At 54.3% G+C, this 15602-nt stretch overlaps 1 protein-coding gene across 10 annotated transcripts in view; it reads right to left on the bottom strand.

Annotated features, from left to right (window-relative positions):
- Positions 1-15602, bottom strand: part of TYK2 (tyrosine kinase 2) — a 23527-nt gene that overhangs the window by 6438 nt on the left and 1487 nt on the right. For 9 of the 10 annotated variants that reach the window (XM_019659269.1, XM_019659266.1, XM_019659268.1 and 6 more), the window contains 19 exons: positions 14922-15137; positions 11938-12061; positions 11664-11811; positions 11168-11331; positions 8698-9064; positions 8023-8229; positions 7786-7943; positions 5749-5857; positions 5469-5658; positions 5290-5393; positions 5012-5194; positions 4852-4939; positions 3766-3893; positions 2811-2946; positions 2573-2727; positions 1639-1789; positions 1108-1205; positions 613-805; positions 47-272 (listed from right to left, as the gene is read on the bottom strand). In XM_019659269.1, the coding sequence (XP_019514814.1) occupies positions 47-272; positions 613-805; positions 1108-1205; positions 1639-1789; positions 2573-2727; positions 2811-2946; positions 3766-3893; positions 4852-4939; positions 5012-5194; positions 5290-5393; positions 5469-5658; positions 5749-5857; positions 7786-7943; positions 8023-8229; positions 8698-9064; positions 11168-11331; positions 11664-11811; positions 11938-12061; positions 14922-15137 (3145 nt within the window). The remainder of the gene's footprint in view (positions 1-46; positions 273-612; positions 806-1107; positions 1206-1638; positions 1790-2572; positions 2728-2810; positions 2947-3765; positions 3894-4851; positions 4940-5011; positions 5195-5289; positions 5394-5468; positions 5659-5748; positions 5858-7785; positions 7944-8022; positions 8230-8697; positions 9065-11167; positions 11332-11663; positions 11812-11937; positions 12062-14921; positions 15138-15602) is intronic. The other variant, XM_019659276.1, reaches the window with a different exon arrangement.

The following is a 15602-nucleotide window of genomic DNA, read 5'->3' on the forward strand; positions in this document are numbered from 1 at the left end:
GTGTGGGGGGGTGATCAGGTGATCGGCTGACTGGACAAGTACCTACTTTGGAAAGTTAGCCCAGGGGCGGGGTCGACCAAGCAAAGGGATGGGACACACAGGCCAAGCCAAAGACGAGGGGCAGGTTCTGCGAGCAGGGGCTGACCGGCCCACCTCGCAGATCTGCTGGGCGAACAGCAGCAGCTGGGCCAGCCCAACGCTGTGCCGGGGCAGGTAGTCTCGTAGGCTGCCCAGGGGTACGTACTCCATGACGAGCTGTACTGATTTTTCGCCTGAGGGCGATAGAGGTAGGGGCCATGGGCCGCCCACCGTGAGCCCTGCAGTTCCCCACCTCAAGGTGGGGAGGGAAGGCCAAGACCCACACACTAGGTCCAGTCCTCAGGTGGGAAGGACCCATCCTGAACCTTGTCCCCAACCCAGGGAGCTGACAATGACTCCGACCCATCCTGGCCCTAGGCAAGCGCCTCCCAAAATGGAAAGAAGGCAGCCCAGCTACGCCCACTTCGGTGCCTAACAACCGGCACCCTCCAGCCTGGCGCTGAGGCTCTAATTAGCCACAGGCCCTGATGGCCCCGCCCCATCGCACTTCTAGGCCCGTCCGGCCCCGCCTACCTTGGTCCTCGCAGCAGCCTTTGTACTGGACAATGTGCTCATGGTAGAGCGTACGCAGGATGTCGATCTCCCGCCTCCAGCCAGTGCGGAGCTGAGGGCCGCAGTCTGCTTTGAGGGCCTTCACTGCCACCATCTCGCCAGTGCCGTCGTTGGTCGGGTCGTAACAGTATAGGCTGACCTTGCCGAAGTGACCCTGGCCAAGAACCCAGGATAATTTTTAGCTGCAACCACGATTCCCTGGGCCCTGCCTCCAAGCTGGTCAGTTTGGAAAAATCCTAGGCCCTACCTACTCCGTGTTGCTGGGTCTCCTAGGGGCCTAGGCCCCCATTTCAATTCCCCAGGGCCTTCTCTGAAGCTGAGGTTCATCTGGGACTGGCATCACCCACGCTGAGAAACATTCTTCCGCAGGATTTTCCTTAGGACTTGAACTCTTCCCCGCCAGAAAACTTTCTAACAGCCAGGCCCCGCCCCCAGTTCTCCAGGCCCCGCGCTCACCTCGCCCAGATCCCGAATCTTTTTCAAATAGCGCTTGTGGAAAACAGTGGGGTCTGCCGCCTGCAAGTCTGGGTTCACAGCCAAGACATCAACAAGATCTGGAAGAGCCACAGTGCGTGAGGTCGGACCCTCCCCATTTACACAGCAGGCCTACACTTGGGGTCACAGAAAGCAGGTGACTCTTCCCCCAGCATCAAGCCAGAGATAAAGAAACTTTTTGCAACAGCTAGAAAATTCCACTTCTGGTCCAAAACGCAGAGTTGGCTGCATCAAAGTGATACCCGGGGTGTTCTAAGATTGGGTAAAGGGCACAAACTTTTCATCAAGAGAGAAAACAAACAAAATTCATCCAAAGCTTGGCTGTCCCCAAGGAAAACATTAAGAACTCCGAGCATTCCACCCCTAAGTGAATTAGAATCGGGCACACCCCCTGAGCCACTATACAGAGACCTTGGGTGCACTGTGCCTGTGTCAACAGGAATTCCAGTCCCTTCCCCTGCCCCAAGGTCCCAGCACTGGGGTGGGGCTCACTTTGGGGCTGCAGCCGAGTGAGGTCACGCAGGATGGTGCGGAAAGATGGCCGCTGGGCAGGCTCATAGGTCAGGCACTGGCTGGTAAGCATGGCCAGCTCAGGGCACGAGGGTTCAGGCAGCTGGTGCTGCTTGTGGTAGAAGTGCTCTTTCTGTGGAGAAGGAGACCAGAAGGATTCAGTAACCTGACTCCCCAAGTCCCTTTTCCCAAGAGGAAGAGTCAAACCCCCAGGGGGGCAGGGCTGGAACAGCCAGGTCCTTGTTCTGTCATCATTTTACAGATGAAGCAACCGAGCCTTGGCAAAGGGAAGCTGACTTGCCTGCCACCACAGAGCCAGGACTTAAATGAATGCATCAAGGACTCTGGGCCTTTGCACAGGCTGTGCCTAGGCTGCCCTTCTCTAGCATGGGCCACTGTGGTATTTCTGCACTTAGATTCAAACCTCCTCTGGGAGGGCCGGCCAAGTGGCTCAGGTGGTTAAGAGCTCGCTTAAGAGTGTGAGCTCTGAGCAACAGCGGTTCTATTCCTGCCCCGAGCTGAGCTGCCGCTGAGCTGCCAACAGGTGGCAGGATGGCTCAACTAAAAAAAACACAAAAAACAAAAAACAAAACCTCCTCTGGGAAGCCTTGCCTGACCCCTCAGCGGGGTCAGGGGCATCCTCTGGGACCTCCTCCCCACTACAGCCTGTGTTTCCTCCACCACTGCCCGGGTCACTGTGTCTAAAACTGAAGCATGTCACTTACTTGCTGTGTACCACAATGACATTATGATGTCGGGACAATTAACTCCAACTGACAGGTAGCCTGATTGGAGCCCCAAAGAGATGAGACAACATATGTGAGGCCACAAGCCAGAGGGGTAGCTCTAGACCCTGAATGTGCCCTTGGAGGTGCTGGCCCCTTTGTGGGAAAGGCCCAAGGGTCCCCAGATGTACCTCAGAGGGGCTGCGACACTGCAGAGGAGCCTCCCCGTTGAAGCAGATCTCCAGGAGGCTGGCACCAAAGCCCCACTTGTCAGCAGCGGTGGTTAGGCTGTTGGCTCCGCCGGAGAGGCACTCAGGGGCCATCCAGGGGATCCGCTCTACCCGCTCTGGGGGTCAGGGCTAGAGGTCACCAAGGGTGAAAGGAGTAGGGGAAGCCACTCCCCATACCCAGCCATGTCTGGGTCCTCACCCTCCCTGGAGAGGGCGCCCAGGCCCACGCCGGGGTCACTCAGCTTGATGAATGGGCTGGTACCCTCTGCCAACCCCAGACGTGCCAGCAGGATGTTCCGGCCACACACGTTACCATGAACCAGTCTCTTGTCTTCCTGGGGTGGGAAGGAAAGGGGGCATGACAACGAGGCCTACAGACCCTGTCCCCACTCCATCCCACAGGGACAGCCTATGTGGAAAGGACAATCATGGTCATTATGGAGATCCCAATACATTGTCATTGTGGGCCCAAATGGGTCCTTCCTGTTTTCCCAGAGCTGATGGTCAAGGCTCTTGGCCAGAGAGACAAAAGGCCAGAGGACCCCACTGCTGTACTCAAACCCATGCAAGGCATACTCCTTCCCCAGGGCCTTTGCACTGGCTGTTCCCTCTGCCTGGGATGTACCTGGGGGAATCCTTCCCTAAACCATCTATTGAAAACTTCACCTCTTCCCCAACCTGCAGGAACTCCGTAACTCCGCCCCTGCTTCCAGCCCCCTTCCATGGTTCTTTCTACTATATAGCATATAACGTACATACTTATTATTTCTCATTTATCCCTCCCAACTAAAGTGCTGACTCCCCAAGTATAGACATTTCTGTTTTGCTCTTTGTGTGTCCCCAGGGCCTACGACAGAGCCTGGCATACAGGGATGCTCTGGAAACTGGGGTGACTGGACCAGGAGAGGCTGGGGATAAATGGCAAGAGAGTAACAGAGACAGCCAAGGCCGGGCCCCACAAAGTTTCAGACACCAAGTGGAGGAGTTAGGTGTTCTCTTGGGGAGATGGGAGATGGGTATGTGAGCAGAAGAGGTTCACGGAAAGATCTCCTGGGGCCAGTATGTGGATTGAAGGATGTATCGAGGTCTCTATACCCAGTGCTGAGGCTGCCCTGGCCCTTCCCACCAACTGGTCCCACCCATAGGCCACGTACCAGGTAGCTAAGGGCACTGGCCAGCTGCTGGGCTACTGCCACCTTCCAGGCCACAGGCACGCAGCCCCTCTCCCGCCGCAGCCACATGTCTAGAGGTCCATGCTCCACGTACTCTGTCACCATGATGTCTGCAAAGGTAAGCCGCTGCAGGGCCACCCACCTGCGTCCACCCTCCAGGGTGCTGAGGGCAGGCCATGGGGGCTGGGGCTGGGGCTGTGGGCAGGGAAGCTATCGGGCAGGGGTGTGGCGGGGGGCTTAGGAGTGACTTCAGGGAGAAGAGAAATGCAGGATGAAGTGTAGGCTGAGGTGGGTACCAGGTGAGGCAGAGGCTAATGGTGGTGTTTGGGTCCAGGGTGGGGTGGGTCTGAGGCATACAGTCAGCTGTCATGACAAAGATGGGGAGGGGACTGGGGACCTGGGGGTGAGTGCAGACAAGTGGAGGTATGGAGCTTGAGGCTGGGACATAAGTGATGCTAGGATTCCACAGGGTTGGGGTGCTCGGGGTGTAAGTTATACAGGGGTCAGAGTGTAAGCCAGCATTGCAGGGGAAGCAGGAGAGGTAGACACATGGGGTTCAGGTTCTGGGGGCTGGCTGGGGTCACCCTGTGCAAGGAGTTTTGAGGTACACACAGAGTAGAGGTAGAGGTGGGGTTGGGACAGGGGCTGAGGTCTGGAAGGATTGGGGTACCCAACAGGGCTGGGATCTGCATGGGGTCACAGTCCTGGTGGGGTTAGAGGGCAGATGGGGGCTGGGCTATAGAGGCATCTGGGTGGTGAATGGAGCATGGGATGCAGCTGAGAATCAGGATGTAGTCGAGGGTTGGGGTGCAGGTAACAATCAAGGTGTAGCCAGAGGCTGACATGCAATGGGATGGCATATAGTCAGGGGTTGGGGTACAGGTTGAAGGTCAAGGTATAGCCAGAGGTCGGGGTACTGGTAAGAGTTGAATAGTCACAGATTGAGGTGTAGGCAGGGGTCAGTATGTTGGTTGACCCAGTATATGGTTCGGGGTACAGCCCAGGGAGTGGGTGTAAGTGGGGGTTCAGCTTGTAAATGGAAGGGGTGGTATGCTGGGGTCCACTCACTCTTGGAGCCGTGCACACAGACGCCATGGACGAAGGCCAGGTGCACGTGGGACACCTGGCTCATCAGGCTGGCTGTCTCATAGAAGGCCTGTGGGGGCAGGCCAGGTCAGGTGGCTGCACACCCTGCCCCTCACCCTGCCCCCTGGCTGTGCTCACTCACCAGGGCGATGTCATGGTGACTGGAGTCTAGCACCTTCAGCACCACTCGTAGCTCCTGCCCATGGCCCTCACTGGGCATGGGGGTGTCCCCACCATCTGCCTTGTCCTCCTCAGGGCCTCTGCCCCCTATTCGCAAGCGGCCCTCATACACGTTGGTCCTCGTGCCCTGGCCCAAGTGGGACAGCTGGGGGAACATGGCAGGGAACATCTCTATGACAACAGCTGGTGGCTGCCCTCCCGGTACCCCCCTACCCCCAGGGGCCCCACACCTGCACACACCTGGGTGATGTCATCCTGGCAGACCCGGTGGAAGCTGAGCTGGCTGAGGTTGAGAGGCCTGGTGCTGGCCTGAGGCCCCCGCATGATGATGAGGTTGGAGATCTCTGGGGGTGAGAGCAGTCACTAAGGGCTGCCATGGGGGAAGCTGCCACCCTCCACCCCATGCACCCCCATCATACCTCCTGGCTGCGGCAGGCAACAGTGGCGCAAGGAGAAGCAGTCATCTCCGGCCCGTAGTAAGCAGCCCTGCAGGGCTGCCCGAAGCTCCCGCACACTGGGGAAGGACCGGTCCCAGCTCTCCAGTGTGAAGGCCCCCGTATGCAGCTCAATGGGGAATTTCCGCAGGCGCAAGCCCTGCGTGCCATGTTCCTGGGGTGGGTGGCAGGATGAGGGCGGTGAGCAGGGGTCCAGGCAGGGAGCACACCCAGCCCCAGCCCAGGACCCCCGCCCCAGGCCCACCTGGTCCCTCTGGGCCACCGTGAGGATGAGGCGGTTGAAGTGGCTGGTGCTCCAGTGGATGAGATAGAGGCCATCCTCCGGCCGCAGCTTAGCCAGCACAAATGGCTCCCTGCAAGGGACAAGGGGGCAGCATCAGGGGGGCTGCTGGATCCCCACCTGGCAACAAGGACACACAAAACCTGCCCAGAGGGGCACACTCCCAGCTGGGACAAATGTCAGGCACAGCTGCTTATGTGGTGACATTGAGTCTGGGACACACACGTGCAGGTAGAACACTGTCACACGTGACAACTCACATGGGGAAACAGGCACACACTTGTGTGAAACAACTGTCAGACACTGTCACCGACACAGTGACATATATACAGAGACAGAAAACAGCTGTCAAATGCTAGTGGGCACACACCCAGCCACAGACACAGCCACTCACAGGATGACACACAGTGGACTGTCTGTCACATAACCAAAGGAGGATGTTCATAGATACAGCTGCTTACCCAGTGTAATGAGGCAGCACAGGGGCACCAACATCCTTGACCCAGAGGTAATAATTATCCTGAGCACAAACAGGCACTACAGGTGACATAGCGCCACAGGCCCAGACACCTACCTACACGGTGGCTCACATCCTGCTAGACTGAATGCTCGTGTCCTCCTAAAATTCGTATGTTAAGCCCTAACCCCCAATGTGATGGTATTAGGAGATGGGGTCTTTGGAAGGTGGTTAAGTCATGATGGTGGAACCCTTATGAATGGGATTAGTAGCCTATAAAAGGGACCTCAAAGAGCTTTGTGAGGACACAGCAAGAAGACAGCTATCTTGAACCAGGAAGTGGGCCCTCACCAGACAAGGGATCTGCTGGTACCTTGGATTTGGACTTCTGACCTTCAGAACTGTGAGAAATCAATGTGTGTTGTTTCCAAGCCACCCAGTCTGTTGCATTCTGTTATAGCAGTCTGAACTGGCTAAGAAACGCGCTGATATGGCCCATAGTCCCTGTACGGGTGGCACACACCCAGCTGTGATGTGGCACAGCCACAGCTCTCGTGAGGTGAAATGGCTACTTCACTGTCCTCTGGTGTAGAGACCAGGCTCAGAGGGGTCAGACCTCTCAGAAATCCCCAGGGGCCAGTCCCAGTGTTACATGCAGGATAAGAGATGCCCAGCACAGGGCCAATGGCCAGACAAGCTAATAGTCACAAACTATGACCTGGCAACATGCAGGATGGCCACACATGCATCTGATGACCACATAAGCACTGATACTTCACATTTGCAGCCCTACAAGTCCAAACAGAATTGCTCAGTGACCGACAATTCCAGGACAGACACACACCTGCAAGGGTGTGAACACCCACACATATCTCTGAATGGCCACCAGCGTTTGGCCACAACATAGCCCCACAAAAATCATCCATCCTATCACGTGTGAAAACATGCGATGACAATTTTATACACAGTCACTGGAAAAGTGACACAGCTGCATGACAAATGGGCTGTTAAATATCCAGGCATGCACCACGACAGTCCCAAACCCAGGGACTCTCATGACACGTTGCCATTGTAGGCACTCTCTCCCCCTATCACACCTGTTGTGCCACACTTACATGCAAACACATACACACAAATACACACACACACACTCACTCACATACACACTCACCAGTGTGCACTTGCACACGTGTGCACATACAGGCACACACGTGAGTGTACTTCCACACACACACAGATACAAATGGATGCACACAGTGGTATGAGTGAATACTTACACATATAATGCATGCACACACAGGCAAACACATGCTCACACTCACAGGTACACACCAGACACAAAAGTTTGCACACATATGTGCTCACACACACACTCACACAAATGCATGCACACGTACAGCTGCACACACAGTCACACACTGAGACATGAATGCACACAAATATGTGCACACACCTCATTCGAGCCCCAGTTCCCAAAGTTCAGTCTAGTTGGCAGCTGCTGCCACCATGGCCCATGCCACCCAGCCGCCCCTCTGCGCACTCACAGCAGAGGTCCGTGAACACCGTCCTGGATACTCATCACTAGCCGTGGAGGAGCCACTTCGTGGCATAGGTAGTGGCTCGAGTCGGCTGTCAGGCGGAAATAGCCATCCACCAGTGACACCAAGGACAGGGCCTTGGCCCGGGAAGGCAGAGTCAGCTCCTATAGGCCAGGGGTATGTCAGCCAGGCGTCACAGGCTGGAGGCACCCCCCCAGCCCAGCCCCCAGTCCCAGGCCCCACCAGGCACTTGTTGTCTTGACAGTGGATGCTGACATGGCATTCTCTCAGCACCACATGGGTAATGTCCTGGAAGTCACAGAAGTAGGCCCACGGCACCTCGCGCAGCCTGTCCATTGGTTGGTTGCCCAACTCTTGGGCCTTGGCTTTCTTCCCAAGTGAGCGAGCATGGGGATTCCTGCTCCTGCCACCGTCACCACCACTGGGACCCTGGAAAGCCAGCATGTGCGGTGGGTGGATTTGAGCAGGGATGTACCTGTTTAGTCCCCTGCACGTTCCATCTGCGGAAAGGCTGGAGCTGGACAGACCAGGCAATCTCCTTAAGCGTCCCCGCTCAAGTCCTGGTGTCACACGTGGGACACAGGACCCATCCCCAAGAGATACACATGCCAGAAGCCAGAACCTCGAGGAGGGCAGAGAAGAGAATCCTAGTTCTCTCACCCCTGTATGTCAAAGGGGTTCTCAGAGGTGCAGACCCCAGAAATCAGGTCCCCAGGGGGCAGGCAGACAAAGGACACTCCAAAAGAAAACAGACCCCAGGGGACAGAAGGACATGCCCCAGAGCCATGTGGGGAAAGGGCGCACCACAGGCCCCCCTCAGAGACTAAGGCCAAGATTTCACAGGAGCCCCTGCCCAGCCCTTCCTGGACCCTCAGATGGAAGAGGTGCCCTGCTCACCTCTGCCTGTACTGGCCGCCACTGGATGCCACCAGTGCCGGTCACCAGCACCTCGTGAGTCGGGGGTCCTGCAGCAGACTCGGGCCCAGGGTTCAAAGGGGCCTGCCTGCTGTCCCGGATGTAGCAGGGCTCCCCCTCAGCCTGGGCCAGCAGCTCTAGGTGGCATACAGGCACACGCTCTGTGCCGAAGCGGGGCGCCAGCCGCTCAAGTGTGGCCAGGTACTTGACCATGATGACCTGCTGGGAGAGGTGGCCTGGCTGGAAGGCCCGCAGGAACCTGTGGAAGATGATCCACAGGCGCAGCCGTGTGAAGGCGTTGTGTTGCTGGATTTGCTCCCGGAAGGAGCGTGGGATGCAGTCCTTGAAGCTGTGGGGATGACAAGGAGGGGCCAGTCAGGCGCCTGGGTTGCAGGCCTGGCTGGGTAACATGGGGCAAGTGGATTAACCTTTCTGAACCTCGGCTGCCTCATCTAGAAAACACGCAGGCTATCATGAGGTAGAAAGACCACAGAATAAAGGGCCAGCACAGGGAGACTGGGTGGTGTTGGGACCGGGGCACAGAACTCAGGAGGAGTCTATGGGGCTGAAATCCCAGCTCTTGGGCAACTTCCTTAAGCTCTAAAGGGCTGTCTGCTCATCTGTAAAATGAGTTCCAACAGTGCCCACCTGTAGGGCTGATGACAGAATTAAGACTATTGATTGGCACATAATAAGGACCATGTCAATGTCAGCTGTTCCTATTATTGAAGTCGTTATTGTTTTTAACATTATCAATAAAAGGCACAACTCTGGGGGGCTCCTCTCTTCCTCACAAAGCCCTGCCCCATTAGCCTCTGTCCCTATTGCCTATCGCACCCGACCACTAGTATAACCCTGCTATATTATAGGTTTCGCAGCCTCAGTCTGCATGTCCCAAGCCTTCTGTCTCACCCTTTGATCAGAGGGTTCCTAAAGCTTGAGGTTCTAGCTGCCTCCTGCCCCCACTTCCAAGCCCTCCAGGGCTCCCTAATGGGGAAAAAGGCCCCCTGACTAGTGCCTTGCTGACTCCTGCACATGGGCAATCATATTAAAAATTCAGTTCCTCTAGAAACAGGTTTTTGCCACCTTCTGCCTCTGGGCCTTTGTATACACTATTCCCTCGGCCTAGAATGCTTTGCCAATGCAGTCCACATCTGGATAAAGCCAACTCTACTTTCAGGTCTCAGCAGAAATGTCACCTCCCCCAGGAAGTGTCCTCTGATCTCCAGGCTAGATCAGTTGCCTCTTCTGGGTTTCCCAGTTCACTGTCACAGCCCCAGTCCTCCAGCATGATAACATGATGGAAAAATACATGCTTTAAGAACGGCTGGGGCTGGCCGAGTGGCGCGTTGGTTAAGAGCTGGCTTGGGACGCCATCTCTGAGCAGCAGGACCCCGGTTTGGATCCCACATGAGGTCCAGTGACACTGCCCTCTACAGCTAAGATGGTGAACAACAGCTCAACCTGGAGCTGGGCTGCCAGGAGTCTCCGGCGATGGCATAGGCTGCAGCCCCTGCTGTAGTGGGCTGACATAAGCTACTGTGTGTGGCCAGCAGCCAGCGTGAGCGGCCGGCAGCCGGTGTGAGCTGCCAAGAGCTGCCATGAGCGGCCGTTCAGAGGCCGGCGACTGATCTGCCTCACCCAGGAAGAGCGCAATGATAACACCAACATGGGCCAGTGAAGCAACGTCCTCCACAACTAGACTGAAGAACAAAAGGAAAGCAACTTGTCTGTTCCCCTCCCTCAATTCCCCAATAAAATCTTAAAAAAAAAAAGAAGAACTGCTGGTCCTGATGACCCAGCTCTCTTGCTGCCTCCTCCAGGGAGTATGCCCTGATTGCCCCAGCAGTTGGCAATGGAGGTGAGCATAGCTAGCTCCTTACTTCACTTGAATTATAGGGAGCTCTCCAAGTTCATCCCGCTTTAGCCACACTTCCTCCAACATATCAAGCACAGTCCAGCCTCAGGGCCTTTGCACTGGTTGTTCCCTCTGTATAGAATTATCTTCTCCCAGATACCCACATGGCTCCCTCTTTTACTTCCTTCAGATCTTTGAATGTGAATGTTACCTACTCAGTGAGGAATTCTCTGACTACTCACTTTTAAATTATATATCCCCCGCTCCCTGACACTCTGCTTCTTCTCTTTTCCTGCCTAATTTTTCTCCGTTGCACTTATCACCATCTAAAATACTACACATTTTACTTTTGTATTTTCTTTATTGCCTGTCTCCTTTACCAGACATGAGCTCCTGGAGGGCAGGGATTTTTATCCAACTTGTTCACTATTGTGTCCTCAACACCCAGAACTAGTGCCAGCATACAGTAGTAGGTGCTCAATAAATGTCTGTTGAATGAATGAAGGCATGGCAGCATGCAAGGTCTGCCTTGGTCCCCTGATGCCCAGGTATTCCCATCCACCTACACAGTGTCTCTGTCCCATTTCCAGATACCTGATCTTCTTGGTCACCTTCTCCAGGGGAACACTGAGGCGGAGAGAGAGGTGGCAGAGGTGCAGAAAGGCCATGCCCAGGCTCTCATTCTTAAAGTGGTGGATCTCCTCCTCACTTGACAGCTCCCACAGCGATGCTACATCATTCACAAACTCATGCTTGCCCTGGGGGTGGTTAAATCGGACGGAAAGGGAGGCATGAGAACCTCTTCACTCCCCAGCTTCTGGCCACTTTGGGGAGGGAGGGAAAGGTAAAAAAACACAGCATTCATGCCTTTCTACCCAACCCTATGCTTGTGGAAGACATCACTGATTGATCACAGCACTCTTTCATGTGCAACCCTAAGAGTCTTAAAACCCTTTGGTTCAGGCAGAAAAAGGATCCCAGATGCCATGAGTTGAAACCTACTAGCTGGAACTGGGAAGGGAAGTGGGGCCTCCTCAACTGCCCATCAGTTCCCCCCAAAATAATCCCACCACCTCAGCTCTGCTCACACCTGCTCAAAGAGGTACTCAAAGGAGGCTGGGTCCAGGAGTTGCACCCCTTGCTCTGCCTGATCCGATGAAGCCTTGGCCCCTGGGGGCCCACAGCGGTACACAGCTGGCTCCTGAGGATTCGTGCCGTGCCAGTTCCGGAAATAAAACCTGCAGGAAGGGAGGGGGCACAGCTGGGGCCGAGCATGGATTCATACCAGCTCCAGTTAAGATGGGGTACAGGGGAAGGAGGGGACAGAACAAAAGGGGACAAGCTTCCCACAGGTCTTTGCCCACCTCATGCGGAAATGCAGCGTCAGGCTTGCGTCTCTGGAGACCTCCAAGATGTGGTTTGGGGACAGCCAGACCTGGGCCTGGGCATCGAAGAGGGCAAAGAGATTGAGGCAGGATGGAGTGATGCCTGGAACAGGGAGAAACAAGGTTAGGAGTCAGCGTCTGCTGCCATTTACTCTGTGGGCCCCCAGACCTGCTGTCTCCCTTCACTACCTTTCCCTGTGCCTTCTCCCCTTCTAACAGAGGAAAATGCAATATGTTGACCATGCTGTGGCCTCACAGAAGACTATATTTCCCAGGCTCCCTCGCTGCTTGGATGGGGCCACTGGACTGGTTTCTGGCTAATGGGATGTGAGCAGAAGAGATTGCATACTTCCAGGCCTAGAAATAAACCCTCCTGCCATCTTCCCTGCCCCAGGGATGTTGGACACCCCTTGTGTCAAGATAGAAGCGAACCATCTGACCTGCATTAGGTTTTACATAAACCTTCATCGTCTTAACCCAAGGAAATTTGGGGGGGTTGCTTTTTACTATAGCAAAACCTATCCTCAACTGACTAACACAACCCTACTCTGATCTCTCTTTGAGCTCCAGCCCCTAAGAAATAGTCTGCTACCTCCTGGCTATCTGCCCCTGGAGGTCACAAGCCCCCTTAGGCATGCCTTGTTCCAAACAGATCTCATCCAAGGTCCCCCACACCTGCCCCTCCTCTGCCCAGTTCTTTAAGCTAGGACTTGGTCCTTGTCCTCAACTCCTCGCATTCCCTCCACATCAGATCTGTACAAGCCCTGCTCTTCCTGTATCCACTATCTCTCTGGGATCTACTCATTTCCTTCAAATCCAAAGCCCAGGCCTAGTCCAACCTCCAGACTTGCTGTCATTCCCCACACTGGCCACCAAAGGCATCTTTTTTAATACACATCACTTAAAATTTTTAGCTAAAATAGTTCTTTCAGAATGACTTATAATCACCTAAGTACCAACTACCAGATAAAGAAATAAAACTTGGCAAGTACAGTTGAAGCCCCTGCCTACATCCACCTCCTTTCCCTTCCCACAAAGAGGTAACTATACTCCTAAATGAGAGTTTACCATTTTCATATGCTCTATGATCGAGTCTTGAATGTTATAAACTCGAAATGTGGTATTCTCCCATAAGTGTCCTTCTGCAATTTGCTTTTTCATGTCATAATAAGTTTTAAAGCTTCTCACATGATGATACATGTAATATTGGTTACATTTCCTTTTCGGGGCAGTATAGTATTCCAGTGTTCAACCACACTGCTATTTATTTGTGCATCCTCCCGCAGATGGACTTTGAGATCGTCTTCCATTTTTCGCTAAGATAAATGAGGCAGCTCTGAACATTCTCATGTGTCTCCTGGAACACATGAGCTGAGTGTCTGTATGGTGAATATCTACGAGTGGAACTGTGTGGCCTCCGAGGATGTACATTTCAACCATGTTAGATGATGCCAAATTGCTCTCCAAAGTTGTTGCATCCTAGTGTGCTGCCTCCTGCAGAAGGAGAATGCCTCCCTGTGGGACAACTTCCTAAAGAGCCAATCTGACTGTTTCATTTACTGGCTTAAACCTTCCATGGCTCCCCATTGTTCCCTGAGAAAGCCCAACCCCTCATCACAGAATAGCATGACCTGGACCCTGGTTTCAATTCCTACTTCCCCTTCAAAATCATTGAAACTGACACACTAGTCACTCTTACAGTTTTTTGCTTCCTCAAATAGATCAGGCTCTCTGGGCCCCATGCACATGCTGTTCCCTCTGCCAGACATGTTTCACTTCACCCAGCACATCTATCAGATAGCTTTTAAGAATCAGCTATCTGGGCTGCCGTGAGTCGCCGGCGACGGCGTAGGCTGCAGCCCCTGCTGCAGTGGGTTGCCATGGGCTACTGTGTGTAGCCAGCAGCCAGCGTGAGCGGCCAGCAGCTGCTGTGAGCGGCCATCCAGAAGACAGTGACTGATCTGCCTCACCCAGGAAGAGCGCAATGATGATGCCAACTTGGGCCAGTGAAGCAACGTCCTCCACAACTAGACTGAAGAACAAAACGACAGCAACTTGTCTGTTCCCCTCCCCCAATTCCCCAATTAAAAAAAAAGAATCAGCTATCGATTGAAAAGTACATAGTGTTGTAGAAATCCACCAGAAGGCACCCACCCAGTTGTTGGGGAGGGAGTTTGAAAGGACTTCCTGGAGGAAGGGCCATGTAAGCAAAGTCCTCTTGGAGAGAACTTCTCCTATGGCAGAAGAAATTACACTTTTGAGCACATCTATAGCAGGCTCTCCCAGCCATTCCATTTTCTAACTGCTCTCAAGAAATAGTCTAAACTCTCAACTCCTCCCTCTGGCATTTAAGGCACTGTAAGATCTGGCCCTGGCTGACCTCTCCCCCATCATCATCTCCCACCTGGAGATCAACTCTGCCCTGGTCTCCCTACTCCCACCCTCATCCACCACAGGCTGTTCCCCCTACAGCAGCCAGAGAGCACCTGTGAATACCTGAGTCCAGTCACGTCCCTCCTTTGTTCACAGTCCCTCCTCACTTGGAGTAAAACCCAAAGTCCTCCCTGAGGCCCAAAGGCCCTGCACAACCTGCGCCATCACCTCCTTGCCCTCACCTACTCCTGTCTTCCCTCACTCAGCTCAGGGGTTGCCGGCAAGTTCCCACCTCAGGGCTTTTACACTTGCAGCTCCTGCTGCCTGGTACCCATCTTCCCTAGATATCCCTGGGGCTCCCTCCCTTATCGCCTTACATTTAAAATTTTTCACCATCATCTATCTCTGCCCTCCTACTCAGTTTTATTTACTACATTTCTTGCTGATTTCCCTATCAGAATATCAGTGCGACAAAGGCAGTGATTTGGGGGCTGGCATATACTAGGCGCTCACTCAAGGTTTTTGAATGAACAGGCAGATGGATGGAACCCAGCTGCTACTGGAACCTCCACCCCCTCCATGGGACTCACCGACTTTCTGTGCGATATGAATGCAGACCTCCTCCGCAGTCAGTGTGGCCTCGCTGAAGGTGACCCAGGGCTCTCCGCCGTCAGGGCCAGCCCAGTGCAGTAGCACCTTCAGGACTCCTCTGGTGGCCATGAGCTGAGCTCCATCGCCATCAGGCTTGCTGCACCTGGCAGTGGCCCTCCAGTGGCATAGAGGCATGCTCTTGACAGCTGGCTTGGCTGTGAAGGGACAGCCCATCAGTCCCCAGGTCTTAGCCTGGAGGCTCCTGTTACTACCTCAATCTGCTGCCCATGCAGACTGAGACCCAAGGGGAAGATTCGGGACTCCCCTTGCTCTGCGAAATCAGGTACACAATTCTCCTCCCTGAGCCTCAGTTTCCACATATGTTTGATGGAATTGGGGTATGCATCCCCACATATCAGACACTTGTCATGAACAATAACAACACCCAACCCTTTATTGGACAAATTTGCATCAGTATAAAAATCTGCTCTGGGGCGGCCAGGTGGTTCAGTTGGTTAGAGTGTGAGCTCTGAGCAACAGGGTTGTAGGTTCCATTCCCACATGGGCCAGTGAGCTGCACCCTCTGCAACTAGATTGAAGACAACGACTTGAGCTGAGCTGCCTATGGGCAGCTGGATGGCTCAGCTGGTTAGAGCGCGTGCTCATAACAACAACATTGC

Source organism: Hipposideros armiger, unplaced genomic scaffold, assembly GCF_001890085.2.
Source record: "Hipposideros armiger isolate ML-2016 unplaced genomic scaffold, ASM189008v1 scaffold_298, whole genome shotgun sequence".
Lineage (NCBI taxonomy): Eukaryota > Metazoa > Chordata > Mammalia > Chiroptera > Hipposideridae > Hipposideros > Hipposideros armiger.